This window comes from Mustela nigripes, chromosome 3, assembly GCF_022355385.1.
Source record: "Mustela nigripes isolate SB6536 chromosome 3, MUSNIG.SB6536, whole genome shotgun sequence".
Taxonomy (NCBI): Eukaryota; Metazoa; Chordata; class Mammalia; order Carnivora; family Mustelidae; genus Mustela; species Mustela nigripes.
The window spans coordinates 18045456-18066615 of NC_081559.1; the positions used below are offsets into that span (position 1 = coordinate 18045456).

Below are 21160 nucleotides of genomic sequence, written 5' to 3' on the forward strand. Positions count from 1 at the left end.
GAGGGCAATTTGCCTGTGTCAGACCCTAAACCAATGAGGTCTGATGAACATACTCTGAGCAAATCATAAGTACATATGAAAATCCATATTTTTACAGAATTAAAACCAGAAAACACTTACATAAAATTATAAATGTTGCCTTGCTTTACATGTAAGTGTTCCACAGACTCTGAGGTGTTCTGAAAAGGACCCTGAGAGAACATGTTAAAATGTGGATGTCTAGGTCCTACGCCCCCAAAAATCCAATTCAGGTTTGGGATGAGACTCAGAAAATTGCATTTTTGAAAAGAACCTTTGATAATTCTGAGGTGGGTGGCCATTGGTTCACACTCTGAAAAACACCACACACAGTTGGCTTCTGTATGCATTTAAACAGAAGTCAATTTCTCAATTTCTATTTGGAGGACAATGATGTTGCAAAAACCAACCACGCCCTCCATGATGTGATGGACAAGACTGTGAGCTAAGAGAGAATATTTACATTTGGTATTTTACAATCCCGACTCTGAGATTTGCTTTATTATTATATCATGATGGTTTACGTGTCTTTGTAGAAATGTGCAAATGGGTATGCCTGTGGCGGACACGACTTGTACAGCACGCATATCCTGAGTGACTGACCCACTGCCTGGACATCACAGTGTTGAGCAAATGAAGACGTGTTGGAATCCTCCATGTCATCCTGCAGTTTTCTAACCATACCTAGAGAAACCAGGAGAACGATCCAAACCATTCTCTTAGTAGCACCATTTAAGTGATGCTGAAAAATATACACCCTTCAACTGGGACACAGTGATGCTATAAAGATAAAGAGGAAGCGGGGAGGAGGAACAAGGGGCACCTGGAAAGATGAGGCCAGGTCACTGGGACAACGCTGGAGAGGGAGAACGAATATAGGATTTTCTGAAGACACCAGGAGGGAGAGAGGACCGAGAAAGAAAAGAGAATAAATGGGAACAAAAATGAAAAAAAAAAAAAAAAGAAAGAGAAGGTTGGGAACAGAAAGGTATTAAAAGTTCCCAGAGCCAAAGACAAGATTCAAATTATAGACAGTCATTAATATTGTCCTTGTATATGATATACATTAGGGTGTGATTAGTTATTTCTAAGCAGGGATGGAAAATGATTTTGTTAAAGATTTGACACGAGTGACTCCTTTAAGGTTTCGGGTGGCATATCTGTATCTTTGTTTCTGTGAGTTCTCCAGAGCATATAAATAAGATCAGGGTGTTTATTTCTTATAGCCTGGATCTTTTGACTGGCGATCCCATAATTCCAGGTCATGTACTTCTCAGAACCATCTGCAAACTTAACCCAAAGAAGAGAGTTGTGGAACTGCAGAAAATACATCGGCTTGCTCGTCTTTCATATTCTTTACAGTCCATCAGTGATGATCCTTTAAACATTACCCCAGAGACTCAAGCACATTCCCATTTTTATGAAGGGAACTTGAATTTTCTACTCACAAGACCACCACCCAGGAAGCTGGTGCTTCAAGAGGAGAACCCAGCCCAGCAGCCGGGGGTCCATCATTGTCATTATTATCAAACCAGAGGCCACCCATTTGCTGGTAGCTGTTTCCTGTGATAAGCTCTACAGACCAGTTTCCTGTAAACTCTTATTTTGATCCTACAGCAGACTTTGCCGGCAACAAAATATTGCTTCAGTCCCTTTATGAGGTCATTTGACTGTCCTGTGGTGTTTTGTGGAGATGTCAAAGAGCTGCCCACCTGACTGCTTACTGTGTTCTACCTCCAGTTCCCAGAGTTAGCTACCTGCTTCTACATTTTTTTCCTATCTGTAATCCCCCTACCTCTCATCTGCCTTGCACTTGAAGTTTTTTCTAGTAAAAGGAGAAAATAAACTCATGCACATTAAGGTACACACAATGGATAAGGCAAAAAGTGTTACTTCTTTCTGGCTTCTTGTAGTTTAAAAACAGGAAAGCTACAAGGCAAAAAATAAATATTTAGGAGTAGATTATCAAGTGTCTGGAAGATAGCTGGAAGAATAATTTGGGGACTGCAGTGTGTGTGTGTGTGTGTGTGTGTGTGTGTGTGTGTCTGTGCATGTGCGCATGCATGCGCACACATGTACCGATGGTGGCCTGGGGATTCCAAGAAACATACCATGAAGGTGAGCACATTTTTGAAATCATATTTTATAGCACAGACATTTGTTTCTAGGCACTGACTATTGATTGGGGGGACGGGGCACAAGGAATAGGTGATTTCCTTGATAGAGTCAATGCCTAACGTCCTGGCCTCCATTCCCTGGATAATGGCATGAATTGGCCCTGAGCCCATCCACTGAGAGTGCTTTTCCCTGAGGGAAGATGGGTGTTCTGAGGATGGGAAAAACATGGCAGAGAATGCTTGCTCACTTCACTCACGGTCACATTATCTGCTTCCTCCTAAGAGACCTCTGGGTCCTTAAGTAACTTCCCAGTCATCAAATCAGTCTTTATTAAATTTTCACATGCACTTAGTTTTAGATTCAATTTGAAATGTGCTCCAAGGAGCATCATATGGACTAAATAATTAGCTAAAGAGAAATGGAACAGAATAGATTTTAGACTATGGCACAGAACAGTGTCTCTACTACCACCAGTAGTCATTGTCTTTTAATGTGACACAATGAGGAACATTTTTATCTTGAGTTATACACTTATTTTCATTTGTATTGAAAGCGAAAATAGTCGAATCAGTGCTTTCAGGTATATTTTTGCTTAGGAGAAACTAAAACAGTAAGTTTAAAGCAGTATTTAAGTTTTCAAACTTAAGTTGAAAAGTTTAAAACAGTATTTAAGGTTTCAAAGAGTAAGTTGATTTAAAATATATATATTAAGGAAGTAATAGTGCAAAGGCATCCCAAGAATCCTGAATGTCATACTCAAGTGACAAAAATTTAAGAAATTTTGAGAAATGCTGCCAATATTAGTAGAGCATTATTGCATATCAACAATCCTGGGTTGACCTTTGTTCTGCAAAGATGTGCTAGACAGCCTTGGGCAAGTTGCAACCTCTCTGAGCCACAGTTTACTCAAGTACAACAGTATTTTTGAAAGACATCTCTAACTTCCCTGCGAACTCTGTGCATGATGATTTATCCATATTAAGGGTTATGTTCTGTAAATAATGGTGAGGAAATGGGGAAATAAAGTCAATGTGGTCAATGGTGATGGCATGGCTAGACACAAATAAACATAAAGTTAGCTCCTGGGTTATCCAAAAGCAGTGAGTTATACAGTTGAGTCCACTGGACTGAGAGGGCACCTAGAAGCCAGCTTTGCCATTTACTCTGCTCCCTAAGCCTTCACAAAGTCATGTGCCCTCTTGAGCCCTGAGTTCTGTATTTGTGAGGACAAAGGGTCAGGTGGTGAATGACACCTATTCCATGACTATGCAGTCTTATTGGCCCAAATGCAGTGATTGTGAAGTGAAAATTCTATACAAACCTAAACCTTGTTCTACCTCCTTTCTGTAAATGTCGTAGTTGTCGACATTTGTTGACATTTGACAACAAATGTCGTTGCCATTTCGTTATTTTAAAATAGTATGGTGGTATGTATAACTATATTGTGATCAGACAGGACTGTTTAAAAAGTAAAAGGTTAAGGGGCACCTGGGTGGTTCAGTCAGTTAATCATCCAACTCTTGATCTCAGCTCAGGTCTTGATCTCAGGGTTGTGAGTTCAAGACCTGCTTCAGGCTCCATGCTGGGCATGGAGCCTATATTAAAAAAAAAAAAAAATAGTAATAGGTTAAGTTCAAGACAGTCAATGCTGATCATTTATAATAGCTCAGATAAAATGTTTAATGTTGGAGAAGGAATCATGAATTGGCTCATCATGGAACCCCAGAAAACCATCACCTAGTAGTCACCTCGAAATTTTGCTTCTCCTCTTCTAACTCTAAAATCAGAGTGCAAGATAAGCTAGATATGCTCAATTATTTATCAACTTCACGGAGCTCTGCTTTTTCTGAGTTTCCTCTTCATTAGCTCTGAGTACCCTCAACTGGATATGCAACCTCAGACTACAACTGTCACAAGGTTTATGCACTTCACACCCCTAGGATAGCCAGTCTACACTTTCAGATGACAGCCTGAATTGGGATTCTAGTTATTTTTGCCCTTACTAAGTTACACCAAGCTTGTTTCTCTGATCTGCTAGTTGACAAGGAGGTAAATATTGCTAGAAGTTGACCCAAAGAGCACTTAACTTCTAATAGGGAGGGCACAGCAGAGAAGGTAGAGGCACTGAGTGTAAAGTGTGCAGTCATTTAGTGTGAGGTCAGTCATCCCAAAGCCTGGAGTCCTCCCTGAACTTATATCGCATTGCAGAAATGGATGCTCAAAGAGGTTGTAAAGTGGGTAGTGTATTTTTAGACATACTTTAAGCAAAAGTTAAGTCTCTAAATGTGGAAGCTTCAGTTGTCTAGAATAACCCCTTATGTAAAGCATCTCATTTCCTTATATGAAGTGACTGGACTTACTACCCTCTCCTCATTCCAGCACAGGGCTGGTTGTCCTCCACTTAAAATGTCCAATTTGCTATCCTCTTGTAAGTCAGCTCATTATTACAGAATAATAACCCTTGTTCTTTCTTTTAAGATTTATTTATTTATTTTAGAAAGAGAGGGAGAGAGAGAGTGCACAAGTGGGGGCAGGGGCAGAGGGAGAGGGAGAATCCTCAAGCAGACTCCCCCCCTGAGCATGGAGCCCAACATGGAGCTAGATCCCAGGGCCCTGCCTTCATGACCTGAGCTGAAATCAAGAGCCGGTCACTCATACCAATTGAGCCACCCAGGTGCCCCATAATGCTTGTTCTAATACTGCAAAGCTATCTTATCCTTCCTCCTGCAAAGAAATTTCTAGGCTAATGACTTTGGCTATGAGAATTAAGTTACTCATCTAGTTATGGAGTATCTGTATGACCAAGCACCAGGGGACTGGCCTGTGGACTCTGGGCCAGCACTCTTCTCCTGGATCCCCGAGTTTCTCTTCAGTCAACCTTAGGTTGCCCTGTTGCCCGGTTCACTTGTTGGCTCGGGAGATGTGGCAGCTGGTATTTACAATTTTCAAAAATTTCCTGGCCCCTGCAGCACCTACTGTTCCTTGTAGCTTAAGTTTTATTAGGGTGAGGACACAATCGCTCAGCACCCCTTCCACACCCACTGCAACCGGCCTTACACCTGCTTTCCTGTTCAGAGACTGGGACATCTCGGTGCCAAGGTAGTAAGTTCGGTCACTGCCACCACAGGTTTTTTTGTGTGTGTGTGTGAAAATTTAAGGAAGAGTTTCTTGTCAGATTCATTTGATGAGGGAACTCAAGTTACTCACCATTGTATCAGTTTCCAAATCCGAAGCGTGAGAAGAAAAGCTTGAGGAGTGCGGTGTCCCCGGGAAGTGAAAGAGGTGTTTAGTGTTGTTTCCAGTTACCGACACCACTTCTCCTGGGGAATCGCCCTGCAAGGGATGCTGGGATAATAACATCAGTTAGGTTCTCGACCTTTCTCCTTACTTCGATGTTCTTGCCTGGAGGTTGTGCGTGGAAGAGAAGACTTTAGTGAGTGTCCTTCTCTGGGTCTGAGCGCTTCCCCTAAGGCTTTCAACTGCCTCTTTTCCTGTTTGAGGCTGCTTATTTTTGCATCCACCTTTCTGCCCTCCATGGGGCTACTGAGGAAGTTCTCCACCTCTGGTCAGCCTTCTCTTCCTCACTTTGTTCCCAGCCATCTCCTGCACGCAGACTCCCTCCTCCCCTCACCTCACCTATGCCCCCCAGGCCTTGGCCCTTCTTCCCTCCTCCACAGATGGCTTCCAGTTATCCTTTCTAAACATGCTCCTATTGAACACTGTCCCAGAACAAACTTGCCCCGTCTCTCACCAAATAAACTGCTTTCAATAAGCCTCTCCTAACCCATGAAACAAACAACATCCCATAATCCACCTCATTCTAAAATATTGCTTTCATAACCTGCAACCATTTGCTCCCCTCCCCTCAAAGAAATGAACTGTCTTCACAGTTCCATTTTATTTGGGCATTGAGCTACCTCAGTGAAACCATAAAACACACACACACACACACACATGACTGACAACCTCCGCAACCAAGAAAAATGACCCAATATAATCCGGTCTTCCCTTTCTCTCTCTGAGAATGAAAACTCTCATGGGGTATATAAGGACCCATTTGTGTCTCTTTGAGGATTTTCAAAATAAGCTACGGAGAAATACAGGAAGGCATTCCAAGGCCAAACACATTCTACTGTTTATTACACATATTACATTCTTAAATAAAAATGCGTCACATAACATTTTTTGCATAGATATCTTACAATATACCAATTTAAAAAAGAATTATGAAACAGACCAGTAACAAAAATAAATTTTTTCTTCATTAATAATTTTGTAACATTAACATACCACCATCATATAATACAAATAATAGTTTTAAATCTTAAGACTTTTGTACAGCAAAAAAACTTGACAAAGTAATATATTTATATATATATATAAAAAGCTTAAAAAAAATAAAATGTCAAAAAAAGGCATAACCGAGGGCTATAAGACTGGGTACTTCTGTGATATATTATAAATACCAGAGAAGGCCTGAGAGAATGTGACCGGGGGGAGGTGGGGGAGGGGAGGGGGCTGGGAGGAGGTCTCTCCGAACACACTTGTTAGACACATCTGGCAAAAAGAAAATGTATAGTGCAAAAACAAATTTCTTCAAGCAACTGTTAAGAGGATAACAGAGACTGGAAAGCAAAGTCGTGGAGACTAGGGAGTTGTGTGGTGGGAGTGGGGACAGGGTGATGAGAGAGAAGGGTTTTGGTGGGGGGGGGGGCGGAGATTTATGGAAAGGAAGGGGAGGCTGCAAAAACATTAAACATTTATTTTTGCCTCTGTGTTAGCAAGGAGATCTTGGCCATAATAGGTGTATTTTTCCTCCCTGGAATGAAGCAGAAGTGAAAGATAAGGAAGTTAAACCAAGTCTGGGTTTAGATAGGAAATGCATGCTGGAAAAGAAAAAACAAAAGGGTTGAGAACCAGCCAATGAGCCCCAAAGCCTTTCAGGACCTAGATTTGCAGAAATCATTCCGCCTCCAGTCCAAAGGCCTAGGATTCAAATGTCCCCACACCCCCCCTCCGCCCCTCCCCTCCATGTGGAACTCCCAGTGTGGTTTCAATATACTGGCATTATAAGCATCCATCCCCCCCAAAAGATATTAGGCACTGGTGGCTACTCCTCTTAAACGTCAGTAGCCTGTTTTCCTTCTGCGAAGGTACAATAGGTACATCTGCCCACGTCTCCAGGCGTGTGCACACATACCACCCTCATTATTCTGACGTGGGGTCCATTTTATGGCAGTAGACAGAAGCTGGAGTCAAAGCAATTTACGATTCCAAAGCTTACAGTGGAAAAAAATTGTATAAACAGTCCCCAACAAAGAACGTTATCACCCTTCCCTCACGACCGCTGAGAGGGAGCCCTGTTTGAAAAGAGTATCTGGTTTGGGATATGAGTGCAGTGACGGCCTAGGAGTTCGCTCTGCCATTTTGGATACCTGTTTCCCGAGGACTTACAAACGCAAATGCAAAACACCTGAAGAATACAGTACTCTATCGGAAGGGCGCGCAGAAGAAAGTGAATTGCAGCTTTACTTTCCCCCCTTTTCCGGGATCTATGAGGAACCAGCAGAGGGGACTGAAGAGTGTTAAAAACAAGAGAAAACCCTGAAGCCTCAGGCCATGGGTCACGGGATCTCACACTGACAAGCAGTTTTCGTTTCCTTGGACACATTTTGGTTGTTCCATGTCAAGTATTCCCAAAGATCCTCACTGAGGAAAGTAGGCCATCAAAGAGGCATTGATGTACCCTCAGGCCAGCCCCTCTGGTTTCCAAACTGAGATATCACCATGTTTACCGAAATGCAACCCAGACTCAGAATTCGAACTCCCTCCTCCTGCCCCTACCCCACGCTTGGCAGGTGGCCACTTCCGGAAGAGGCCAGGGAAAGCTTCCACAAGTACATTTCAAACAGGTTCTACTTCACAAATTTTCACTTTGGCAAAGACCCGGGTGCAAAATTATGGCCAGAAATGCCGGCCCTCGTAAGATCTTTTTTTTTTTTTTTTAAAAAGGAAAGAAACGATGAACCTGATTTTTGCAGTTAACTGTGTTGCACCTCTCCGACTTTCCCTACCTTCTTCCTTCTCCTAAAACCAACTCATGCAAAAGAGAAGACAAAAGCACTTTGCACCGAATTTTACATTTTACAAAGCGACTTCCACGGAGGAAACCATTTTGAACCAATGAAACTGATCACTAGATGTTGCCATCCTTGCCAGTGGAGTTCGTTTCCTTTGACTTCTTTGACTTTCTGATGACTTTGCCATTGAATTCAGGCATGGGGGCTACGGGCCCGGGCCGGAATGTTCTGAATGCACTCAGTGAGCTGCCCTGAAAGTCCCATTATTTCCCCCTTTGATGCAAATGCACATGGCTAATCTGGAAGCTTATCCCCAACTACAGTCCTTAAAAAATCTTCTCTGGCTTCTAGATTCAAAGAAGATTTTTTAAAAAATAGGAATCAGTTCTGCTAATCGTGCGTGAGGTTGACTATCTTTTTACCCTGTTATAATCAGGCGACCTAAGATGTATAAAGGGCACAAGGGGCACAGGAGGGGAGGAGAAGGGGGGACTTGAAGAGCTTTGCAAGGGAAAGCACGCAGAGAGAAGGAAATGGTCAGCATGAAGTTCATCTTGGGGTTTCCTATATTTTTATAAAATGCAGCTTTGTCACGGAATCTGAACATTTCTTTTTCTGGACACAGGACTCGTCACCACCAGGCTTTAACCTGGGCCAATTAACCATGAGTGGGGCAGGAGGCCAGTAGCTAGGAGAAGCATTATAATTTCATGTTTCCACGTCTTTGACTTACAGCCATGTGGCAGGAGAAAGAAGCACAACTTGAAATAAAGAAAATTGTCAATGGCTTAGAAACATGCTTTCTCTATACAGCAAACTCTGAACCCTGGATCAAATGTGCTTGAGAGAACCACCACACGAAACACCACGCCAGGTTTTTCCTTCCAAATTTGGGATCCCCAGGAATGTCAAGAGGTAACGATTTAAATGAGAAAGCAACGGTTTAGTGTGTTTTAAACGTCCAGTAAAGCACTGTTTTAAATAACCTGTCCTCCTGGGAGCCAAGTATCATCCGACGGTTATTTCTTGGAGAGCCTTTTCACTCTCGCAGGCTCTTGCCAACCACCTCTGCCATTTCAGAGATGATGGACATTTTATCGCAAATCCACTTCCAAAATGATTGGTGCTACCCTCGCTTTTATGGATAAGTAATCGTTCACAGGTGTCAATCAGGCTAGAGAAGAACAGTTTCAAAGCCATAAACTTAGCACCCACCAAATTTCAGGCCAATTCTCACAGTCCACAAGTGACTCTGAAGCAAGCCCCACCATCATGGTTCAGCGCGCCCCGCTCTGAGGAAGGTCAGGAGCACAGTACAAAGGACCTCACTGATACAAAAGAGAGAGGAATCACTGAACATTTCAGACACTGATGAGGACCAAAGGGCCTTTGTTCTGCCACATTCAAATGAGAACTTTTCAAGACCACAGATGACAACAGGGAGCAAACAAGCAATGATTACTCTTTTGCATTCTTTTTGTTGTTTTTTTTTTTTAAACTTTCTTTTTAATAGAGCCTTGCATTGGTCAGTTCAAAAATTAAATTCAGTATTATAAACCCTTAATAATAGCATTTCGAGAGGCAAGAGCAGCTCCAGCTGGGGAGAGAACGTTTGTAAATCGTGGCAGCCACGGCTAATGCCATCACTGGTACGTGCGCGCATTCATGCCGGAGGCTGCTACAGAAAGGGAAATCAACGAACCAACAAAATCTGGGGTGTCTAAAGTTTCATCTAGTGCACTGACTGGAGGTGCTACAGTTTAATACAGCTGAGGTTTAAGGTCCCTCACACATCCTCCATCCAGAAAGGATGTACCACACATTCAAATATAATCCCATGATACGCCCTGATGGACTGGCCACAAAACGCACTCAAACGCAGTAGAGAACTACGAGATTGTCAGCAAGCAGTGCTCCAGAAAATGTTTCTAAGTCATGTCTAGTTTTAAATCTTTGGAATAAAACTGATTTTTTTTTTTTTTTAAATACCCTCCAACTAACATATACAGAATTGCCTCCAGCAAATGGGCAGATTAATATGTGTGTGTGTGTTAGGGTGGTTTTTCTTTTTGTTTTGTTGTTGTTGTTGCTGTTGTTGGTTTTTGTTCTTGTTGTTGTTGTTGTTGCTGTTGTTGTTGCTGTTGTTTTGTTTTTTGGTCTACATTGCAAAAGGGGAAAAGAGAAAGAAAACTTTAAGGGCCGGACCTCAGAATGCCCAGGTGTCCCATCGGTAGCTACCGTGTTTGTGATCAGGAGGCTCCTTTACCCTTTGATGGGCACTTGTCAACATTTCAGGGAAATCAAAGGTTGCAGAGAGCTGAGAAACCAAATGCCAAGGATCTTGAAGGTTGCTGTCATACATGTATTTGTGTTTCTTATATTATTATTTCCTTTTAAAGACTTCAGTTTTGCATCCCAAATAGGTATGGGGTGGCATTTTAACAGTCAATGAGTCAAACAGTCAAAGGAGGGCAGAAGGGGAGCCAGCTGGTAGGAAGGAGCAGCAACCATGTGCGGACCAAATGCCATTTTTTGTTTTTTAGACGTGTCTTGAAGGGATGGTCCCAGAATATACAAAATATACAATCTGTCCTAATAACCACCCCGCTTGCTTGCATAGGCCATTTAATGGTCCTAAAGGCAGTCTTTGGAGTTGAGGCCAGTGCCAGCTAGCTAAGAATGCGGGTAGAGAAGACACCGATATTGGATGTGTGTGGGATGGAAAGTGAGGAATGTGAACCCCCTCGGAGTCAGCTTGCAGAGTAAATGGGAGGCCTCTGTTGATCCTGGGTGCTCTAGGTCACAGGTCATGATGGGTCTAGCCAAAAAGAATTAGAAACGTGTCTCTCCTTTCAGACCACGAGAGAAACTTCTCAACCCTTTCCTTAAATGTCCACCCTTCATTCCCACAATGGCATTTTGAATTGTGTGTTTTAACAAGTGGGGGCGCATGAGCTCAGTGGGCATGAGAGAGGAAGAAGACAGGATGATGTTTTCTGAAGCCACTAGACTCGGGAGGCATCCTCCATTTTCCCCACTCCTGGAAAGAGTGATATTTTTGGCTTTTTGTCAGGTCATAACCCAGAGTTAGGTTAAATATGCAGCTGCCCTTTGAGACTAGCGACATCTATGCTGAAACTGGTTATAGGGTAGCAATGACTCACAGCACGGGGTTGATCACTATGCGCTGAGGTCATGATGCCTCAAGGGGGATGACAGAACTGTGATCAGATGTCCCATCTGATTGGCTGCTTCGAGAGCTGGACATCCAGGTGCCGAGAGAGTCCTGGAGAGGTTTAGTCCATGGAGAAAAGATAAAACATTTAAGCTTCCAAATAAGCTTTTCAAGTTTTCGTTAGCAAAAACAGAGAGATTAAAAAGAAAAAATCTAGCACTGGCAATAAGGTGAGGCTCAAGGGATATACTGTGATTTATCATCAAGGACTTTATTCTCTTGGCCACTTTGCAGTCATGCTAGAAGTTTCCAGAATCCCTAGTGCATATGGTGTGCAAGAGTCAAAAAGTAAGAAAAGAAAACTCCTCCCTTGAGAGTGAAGTCTAGAGAAATGCAGGCCAGAAAGGTGTAAGGTGTTATTCCAGAGTCTGCCGCCGCTAAGGCCGTTGGTATCGACTCGAAAGATCTCAATAGTACTAAGAAGAACCAAAACCGATCAACAGTTCTGTGAGGAAGTCGGACGCACGGAATAGTAGGACTTTTCACACACAAAGGACAAATAAACCAAGAGTTAATTTTGGCTACCAAACTGCAATTTGGTTTTCTAGGTCATTTTCCCCCAACTATTTAAAAAGAAACATTAGTGCTACACATATGCAACTTTACGACGTTGTATTCTCCTATCAAGTTGCACTGAGAAGCAAGTTAAATAAGCCCCTCTTACTGCTGTCCACCTGCAGAGACGTCACATCCATTTTCTTTGATTTCCATTGGCAACAGCGGGAAATAATTCCAATAGTGCTGAAGTAAGCAGCCAGTCTGCCTTGCTGAGTTCACCTGGTTTCCTCCTTCTTCGTCTTCTACCATCTGGCAAGGGCAAGGCATAAAGAATAGACGTATATATTTTAAATATAGCTGAGTGCATGACAGTGCGTGTGTGTGGGTCTATGTGAGTGCGTGTGTGTGTGTGTGTGTGCGTGTCTGTGTGTGTGTGTCTGCGTGTGTGTGTGTGTGTACACAGAGGTTTATGAGTGAGAACTTTCTTCTGCGAGGCAATGGATCCCCGCCTGAAGTCCAGCCCCCGGCCTCACGGCATTTCCTTCAGACAACGGCCGACGCCATGGCAACTCTGGCCTTTAGGGGTTTTAGATATGTCTCTTCATATGGAGGGCAAGATGGTCAGACCTGGAAAAACACCTAGGAAATATAAACAACAACAAGGATATAAGAGGTGTCCAGGCAACAAACTCAACTTCCAGAACCCCTTAGAAAATGATTAACCCTACCTCAAAGAAAGGCAGTACATATGTACTGAGAAACTAGGCACTGTTTGGGGAAGGTGAGCTCAAGGTCAGACTGCGTGGATTCAAGCCCCAGCTCTTCCAATCCTTGTGTGACCCTGAGTATATTGACCTCTCTGTGCCTTCATTCCTCCTCAGTAAAATGGGGACAATCACTCACCTCATAGACTGGTTCTGAGGATTAAATGAGATGATCTACATAATGTGTTTAGAATATTGCCTGTCACATGGTAAATGTCAGTGAATGTTAACTATTATCATAGTGGTCATTACTAAAGAAGAACCTAATACTTGGGACGTGCTTCAGGAACATAGGACATGCCCGTATACCGGAAGAATGGTAGAAAATGATGAAATTGTTTCATCCAATGGTGCCTTCAGGTCTCTTTTATGCCAAGTCAAGAAAAAGAACGGAGAAGTGAGCTCACCTTTATTGAGAATAAGATAACATGCAAGCAAGCGCTAGGCATTTCCCCAACATGACCTAGTACCATTCTTGGCAACCTTCCATGCTGAGTGTTCACCCTTCACACTTGTGTGTACGCGTGGTAATGAAGCTGAGGCGAGGGTCACGTAGCTTGTTAGTGGAAGATTTGGGATTAAAACCCAGTCAGATATGCAAGCCCCTCTTTTGAATGCCCACCCTTTCAAACACCCAGTTTTCTTGATCCCTGGAGGCCAACACTGAGTGCCTTCCTCAGCCTCAGAGCAAAGGTAGTGGTTATCTTCACTCCTCCCCCTTTCCTTTGGCAGCAGAAACTTGATCTTCTCTTGGGTAGCTGTGCTTCTGTGCCCCCAGTTGTATGGGGCTGACCCTCCTCCTAAGGCTAAAGCTATGGCCATGGTGGTCATTAAGCGACAGTCATGTGAGCCATCAAGGTTCATGAGAGCCAGTCCTGGAACACTTGCTGAAACTATTCAAAAAGAGAAGCTCTTTTCCCACTGGGGCTGCTGTGCTATTAAGACTGAAGGCTAAAGCTGCTGGTGTCCATATGGCCATGTGGGAAAGAGCCTGCTTGAGAATGAAGTCAACAGAGAAAAATGGGCAGTAAGATAGAAAGAGAGAGAAAGAGGCTTGATGACAACATCTGAGACCCTAGATCCAGCCAAACCTAAAGACCAATCTAATTTTGGTCTCGTTAGTCAGTTGAGCTAATAAATACCCTTCAAAGCTAACACCAGCCTGAGTCAAGTTTCTGCATCTGTATAATTAATGGAGTGGGCATTTCCACATCCCTGCAGCTTACAGTCTAAGGCTCTGGCTAGAATCACAGTAAAATCAGCACACGAGACAGCAATCATTCCTAACTCTGAGTGTGTGCTCTCCCTCTGGGTTCTTCTCTTGAAACTGGCCAACTATTACCTGTGAAGATATTCCCAGACTCTCCCAAGGCCCAAGACATGCTCACAGTCCAGTTTCTCGTTAGGATGTCAGCAAGCTGCCCTGTTCATGTTAGAAGATTTCCTGTTCCATGCAGGATTTCCCCATGTTTGTTCTCTTAAAACAAACAAAAAACCCACCCTATCTTGTGACCCCTACATTCTCCACCCACTCTGTGTTGATTTTTTAAATAGGCACATGTACAGGATAGAACCCCAAGGAAATGAACTAACACAGAACCAAGGCAAAATGAGAAACACATAAGAATGGGAAGGTACAGTAGGAAATAATGTAATCTAATAATATTAAATAATTATAATTCTAATTATTACCCACTTATTTCAGGCCCTAATTTAATATAAGCAAGATATTTGGATAATCCCTTAGGATGCCATCAAAAGGGGATTTAATTTATCCTAAAACAGTGACAAATATTCTTTAACAATAAGTGCTTGATGTCACTAGTATGCAGAAGAGCAATACAGCCTTTAGGGAATTCAGCCATTAACTCCCCTGACCTCTCCGGTCCTGAGGGCACATCAGTATTGCCCACTGCCCGTTCTCTTTCTTCCCTCCCTCCCTCTCCGTCTCCTTGCTGCCCTCCCTTCTTCCTTCCTTCATCCAAACAGCCCAGAGAAAGATGATCTAAGTTGGGAAGTTCTTTTTGTAGGCATTTCCTTTTTAAAGTTAACATCCTTAACAAGAACTCTATAAAGATGCCATTCTTATCTCTTCTACCAGCTGAGATAGTCATTAAAAAGAGGCAGAGCCAAAATCTGAACTTAAGCACTGTGACCCCAGAGCCCATGTTCTAGCCACATGTACTCTATAGACTGAGAAGGGAGACTGAGCTGTCAATTTCAGGAGATTATCGCAAGCAGAATAATGGGTTCCCCCCAACTTAATGTCTACACCTAATCCCCGGAAACTGTACATATGTTAGGTTACATGGCAAAGGAGAATTAGGGCTGTGGATGAAATTAATTTGCTAATCAGGAGATTATTCCTGATTATCTGGGCTGGGTCAATGTCATTTAGAATATCTTTAAAAATGGAAGAGGGAATTCAAAGAGAACACAGAGAGCAGCATAGGAGGACTCAACAGCTTGGATGATGGAGGGATGGGGTGAGCAGGCAAGAGATATAGGCCACCTCCGGAAGCCTCCGGAAGCTGGAAAAGATGAGGAAATGGGTTTTCCCTAGAGCTTCTAGAAAAGAGAACACATCCCTGCCAATAACTTAACTGTAGTCCAGAGTGACCTTCTAACCTATAGGTTACCTATAAGAAGGTACTTAGAAGATAAATCAGTTGTAAAGTTAAATAAAGATGATACTAAATTTGTGGTGATTTTTAATGGCAGCAACTAGAAAATGAATCCAGAAGTCAGTATGGTTGGGCCTGAGCTGTGAACACCTGTGAGAAAGTAACAAAGCAGGCGCCAGGAATCCTGCCTCTCTGAGGGAGGAAGAGAGGGATTGCAGATGGTAGTGGGGAAGGACAGGCTTTGGCCTGGGGTCCAAACCTCTTTCCTTTCTATGTCCTGGAAACCTAAGGGAAACAGCACTCTTGATACAGAATTTCATCTGCAGACACCTTTCGGTGACCAATGCATTCCAGCCTTCTATTCTGCCTTTCCCAATTGCCCACCGTGTGCTGGGCATGTAGCAATATATGTACAAGCATCTATATTTATGCTTTGAGATCTTGCAGGAAAAAAGAAAAGTTAAAAACAACAACAACAAGTATTTAACATGGTATGAAATCTAATCGCATTCCTCCTGAATCGAACCAGCATTGTTATTTCTTCAAATTCTCATACATATATGGTGCTTAGAATTTCGACTAGGTCCCTCACCATGGGGGTTTTATTTAAATTCAATATACCAGCAAGATACTTAGCCATGATTAATTTATACTTATTAATTTACATGTACTGAACTCCACATAGGAATAGTAAAGGTAACAGATAAACTCACATCTAGAAATGTGGAATCAAATGATTCTAAGGGTAATACAGCCCCAGAGAGTATTTATGACTATGTAGTAGTCAGATGACCTTAAATTAGAAGGTCCTTAATGATTGAAATTTGTTCATTACAGAGAACTAGGCAAACCACTATTGTCACTTCCCTTGACTTCTGAAAAAGGCACAATTAAGTCACGTGGGCATTAAGCCAACAGCAACCCTCCAGGGCACCACCTATAAGTGGGTTGACTCAAAGATCAAAATGTGTCCTCTCAGCAGCCCAACATCTTGAAGGTACTACCCTGATAAGCAGTCTCCCTAAATGGCAACTTCGCTGAGTTGGCAGAACAATGGCCCGTGTATCACCACCAGTAGAAACAGCCCTGTGGACCACCACCACCAACCCCATGCTGTATGGGCTGGGAAACAAGCCTCATCCTTCCAGCAGCTGGTCAGACCTTGGGCTATATGGTTGAACCTGATGGCGAGGAAGTGGCAGAGTCTCACTGTTTTCTCCCCCAAACCAAACCTGAAGCAAGAGATCACAAAACCCAATGTGCTCAGAGGCTGGGCCACAAAGTAAATGAGTACAGTGGGTCAAGGACTGTCAGAGTCTATCTTTTTTTTTTTTTTCCCCTTTTTATTTATTTATTTATTTAACTAACATATAATGTATTATTAGCCCCAGGGGTACAGGTGTGTGAACTGCCAGGTTTACACTTCACAGCACTCACCATAGCACATACCTTCAGAAACGAAGAAATATTCCTCTTCTGTAAGAGGACACAACTGGGCAAGCGTGATGATACATGGCAATGGATGGTCTGGCTTCATATTGGGGAGACCACACGGAGTGGTGGGAACGGTGAAAAATTACTGATCACATGGCCATCACAAAGGGAGAGTGATTACTATTTAGCTTCAGAAAATTATGGCCACATGGGAATGTAAGCCCAGTATTACCAGATCTTCTGATTTTTTTTCAGACAAAGCCAGAGATACAGACATTTTTGTGGCATCTAGTAATTTTAAATATAAGTAAAGCAAACAAATAAAGAAAAACTCTTTTATTTTCTTTTTCAGTCTACACCATAGGCAAAATAAAAGTATAAATTGACTTGGTACATGCTTTAAAGATAGTAAGTCCCACTCCCAGCTTAGCCTCTAGAGTGGTCTGATTTCTCGAATTATAAGAAGAGGGAGGTTTCTTGGGCTTATACACACTGTATCACCTACAGGATTTAGAGTCCTGCTAAGGGCTACAGATGCCCTCTTTTCTGAAGGTAAAAGTCCTCTAAGGAATGCCAGCTCCCAGTCACGCCAGGCTTTCCTTTCATCTGCTTTGGGACCACTCCAATTCCCCACGCCACCTCCCGGACCTGCTCTATTCTTAGCACAGTCACTGCAGTTGAAACGTAAGGTGCTGCTGGTCGTGAGACACTAATGAAGATCCAACCCCTTTTTCTGACAGTGTTGAAAATGCACTTACTCTTGGCCAAAGCCCACAGGACTTTGACCCACATCCCCCCCCCAAATCACAATCTCCCCCAAATACCATGTCTTAGAATTTGTACCATTTGCTCAGCAAATTTCTAGCTCTGGGAACTATAGAATTTGGTGAAGAAAAATAAAGCAAAAGGCTAACCAAATTACCATCTCTGACAAGTCCTTCCCAGAAATACCCAGTTGGCTTGAAATAGGTCTCCATACAAATCATACAAATGGTCAGATTTAATCCTAGTACATCAACTGCTGGACAGTTGTAAACTCCTCAATAAGGCAGTTGATCTGCAGAGAGGAAGACGAACTCTGGCAATTTCCCAATAAGAATTCTTTGTCCATTTCTAAGGATGAATGTAGTCCATAACACACACTCTCCACACAATAGCCTTATCACCCTTCAGGGATGGGTGACTTTTGTGTATGCCTACTACTGCCATACTTCGCCAATTCACAGGGGATTCATCTTCATCCCAGTTGATATAATGCTCTTCTTCAAAGAACTGTGGGCAAAGAGTTACCCTCTATTCAGCTTCTTTATTAGTGGCTGGGGCTAAAGAGAAATGAACTTGAGGTGGCAACCGAGGAAAGATGTCAAATAAGGAGAAATATTACCCAGAAGCAAAACAGCCACTGATTCACATCAATTCAGGGGGCCTTGCAGGTAGAAATTAAAAAACAAAAAAACAAAAAACAGGTTGTGATCTTGGGGAGCAGAGGAGAGAGCTCCAAGGGAATGAGAGACAATAGCTTCCTAACGTGGACTTCCTCAGCTCTGGGGCGGGAGGTTATCTCTGGACTCCAGGAGGCGTGGGAGCTTTATTTAGTTCTTAAAGAATGAAGATAAGAGGAAAATAGCCTCTTCAGGAAGCAGGAAAAAAAGGAGGAAAAACATGAATGTTCCTTCATAAGCATCTTAAAGGAGCACCAAGCCAACTGGCCACCCATGAGATCTGGCCACTATTGCTCTACACACACACACACACACACACACACACACACACACACACACCCAGGACAGAGGAAGGCCTAGTGCAGGGAGTGGCCGGCGCAGGGACTGGGAGGCAGGATGGGAAAGCCATCCCATTTCCTCCCACGGAGAGCCAGGCCTCTATGGACATCCTGCACACCCCTCCTGCCATCCTGCAAGCTGGGGAACCCTGAGGCTTTCAGGGCTTTTATCGTATTAGAAGCATTTTTCTCATCATAACTGAGACCTTTAGTATTGCATTAAAAAGATGGTTAATTTTCTTAAGCTTCCTTTTAAACACAGAAATAGGATTAGAAGGATAACATGCTCAGATGCAAGCCCATTATTTGATTATGTCTAAACCTAATCCTGCCTTCACCTTGGCCTGCAGAGTCTCCATTTTGGGGTTTATTGGTTGATAATGCCAGGGCTGTCAGATACTATTACTTGTGTAGTATCTGTTGCTACGTGCTCTTTCTTCCACTATCAAATGCTGAAGGTTGGAAATTGAATTATAGGATAAGTTCTCAAAGGCTCGCCATCTTTTAGACCTTTGTACTTACTTTCAAAGGAAAAAGAATGATTCAGGCCCCCAAAGAATGGGTACCCTCTCCAGTAAATTCATTTCTAATAACACTCTGGAGGAAAGCCTTATGAGTAACCTTCTTTCTGTTAAGCAGGCTTTCTACTCTTTCACGTTATTAAGAATCAGGAAAAATGGTATTGATGTTAATAAAAAGATCAGAAGAAACAGCTACAGGTGACCACTCTCTGTCCTATTACTTTTCCTATTGTAGTAAAATCATCTGTCACATCATCTCCTCGAGGGTAGAACTGTGTCTTATTGCCACTGAGTGGCTCACATGATTCCTGACCCAATGCCGGTGTTCAGTAAATACTTGTGTGCCTGAACCAACAATTCACATCATCTCTGGATTATACGCAAGAAGGCACCCTTACCTCATGGGTTTTCTCTGGAGAACGAAAAGGAATGCGCGGTCCTGAGTGTCTGAGGCAGAGGCTTGGGATAGCCCCGGGAGCTCACAGACAGCCCCCACCCCCACCCCAACCCACCTCACCTTCTCCCCTCCCCATCCCAGCAGCTTCTGTGTTTCTTTACCTGTCGCAGTGGTTGCATTTAAAGGGCTTTGCACCTGTGTGTTTCCTGTAGTGCCTCGTGAGCTCGTCACTTCGTGCAAAACGCCATTCACACCCTTCCCAGGAGCACTTATAAGGCTTCTCACCTGCAAGAAGAGACGGAACGACCATGATCAACAAAGGGAACAAAAGGGCCCCACGCCTGATCTGGTTCTGCCACCTATCCATCGTCTGGGAAAGAGGCGGTATAAATCATTCGTGAAAGACTACATTTCCCAGTACAGCCGGTCCCATTTTCTTTAGGCTCCTGGTATTCTGTTGTTGCTGTGACTGCTGTTGTTTTAACCTTCAGAAGTGGTTTCACAGGATCCTCTAACCTGGAGCTGTCACTTCGGTTCCCAGAGTCAGAGCATTTCCTTCAACGGGTGAGGGATCAATTTTTATTTATTTTCTATTCCCTGGAGCACTTTGACCCCCACTGTCCAAGCAGAAAGGAAATGTGCTATTTTCATCGGAACCACAAATGCTTCTAATTCTATTTTTCCCCAGAACCTACAGTAATTTACCATTTCAGCCTTTTTTAGCCTTCTCTCTCCTACCACAGACTGGAGCCAGGGAGCTGACAGCTCAGGTCTCCCAGAACCACTGTTCTTCCAGTAAATGCGAGTGGATGGACAGTCTGGAGAGAGGGCTACGACTCAGGAGTAAAACAAAAATCACCTGAGATTCCTGGCCTTTATGTAAAAAGCAGTCACAAAGTCCTATTTAAGAAGCCCCTAACTTAACGGCTGCAGACCAGTCATATTAGAGAGAGAGAAACAGAGGATTATAAAATATTTTTAAAGCCAACTTGTAAAGCAAGGTTTTAGCCACAGTGAAGCTGCTTGTAAGTACGAAATTCAAGCTCTTGTGCTCAAGTGACCTTTTTGCACAGTAAATCCAGACGGACGGGTATGTGAGAGAAAGTACACGATTTTTCCTTAGACCTTTTCCTTTGACCCATCAACGTCTGTCACCAAACATGGCAAATATTTACCATTCCAACTGTATGGTGGGCTGGTTCTGATTAAGAAGAAAAAGAATCCTAAAAACCCCACGAGATCGTGAGAGTTACTGAGCCTTCATAACTGAGAGGCAGGTTAGCGCAGTGGTCGTGAGCTCTGAAGACCTCCGTCTGGGACCCAGCTTTTTGGTGCTGCCCTTAACTGTCTAACCCCGGGCAAGTTAACAAACCTGTCTGTGTCTCTGTTCTTCTAGAGATAATACCAGTACATAACTCAAAGTGTTCGGAGAGCGTAACTTAATATCCACAGGTATTACATATCAATCAGAACGCTGGCTGGCTCACTTAAGATTCACATCCCTGGTAAATGCTATAAATTGCCAAACCCCAAATTCCAGGGCACACAGGTGTCCAAGTAGTGCTATGGCTGCCCCATTATTGCTCTATTTTTAATAGCCAGACCTTCATGAGGCAGGGCTTAAGGAGACACTGCACAGGTACTATACTTGACCCACTTTCTTCTTTCCACCTTTTTCCTTCCCTTTAAAC

The 21160-nt window shown here is 43.1% G+C and overlaps 1 protein-coding gene across 1 annotated transcript in view; it reads right to left on the bottom strand.

Annotated features, from left to right (window-relative positions):
• Positions 1-6259: 6259 nt before the first annotated feature.
• KLF7 (KLF transcription factor 7) overlaps positions 6260-21160 on the bottom strand; it is a 90027-nt gene continuing 75126 nt past the window's right edge. The window contains exons 4-5 of the mRNA XM_059393316.1: positions 19631-19754; positions 6260-12588 (exon numbers count right to left, since the gene is read on the bottom strand). Coding sequence (XP_059249299.1) covers positions 12537-12588; positions 19631-19754 — 176 coding nt within the window. The 3' untranslated portion in view covers positions 6260-12536. The remainder of the gene's footprint in view (positions 12589-19630; positions 19755-21160) is intronic.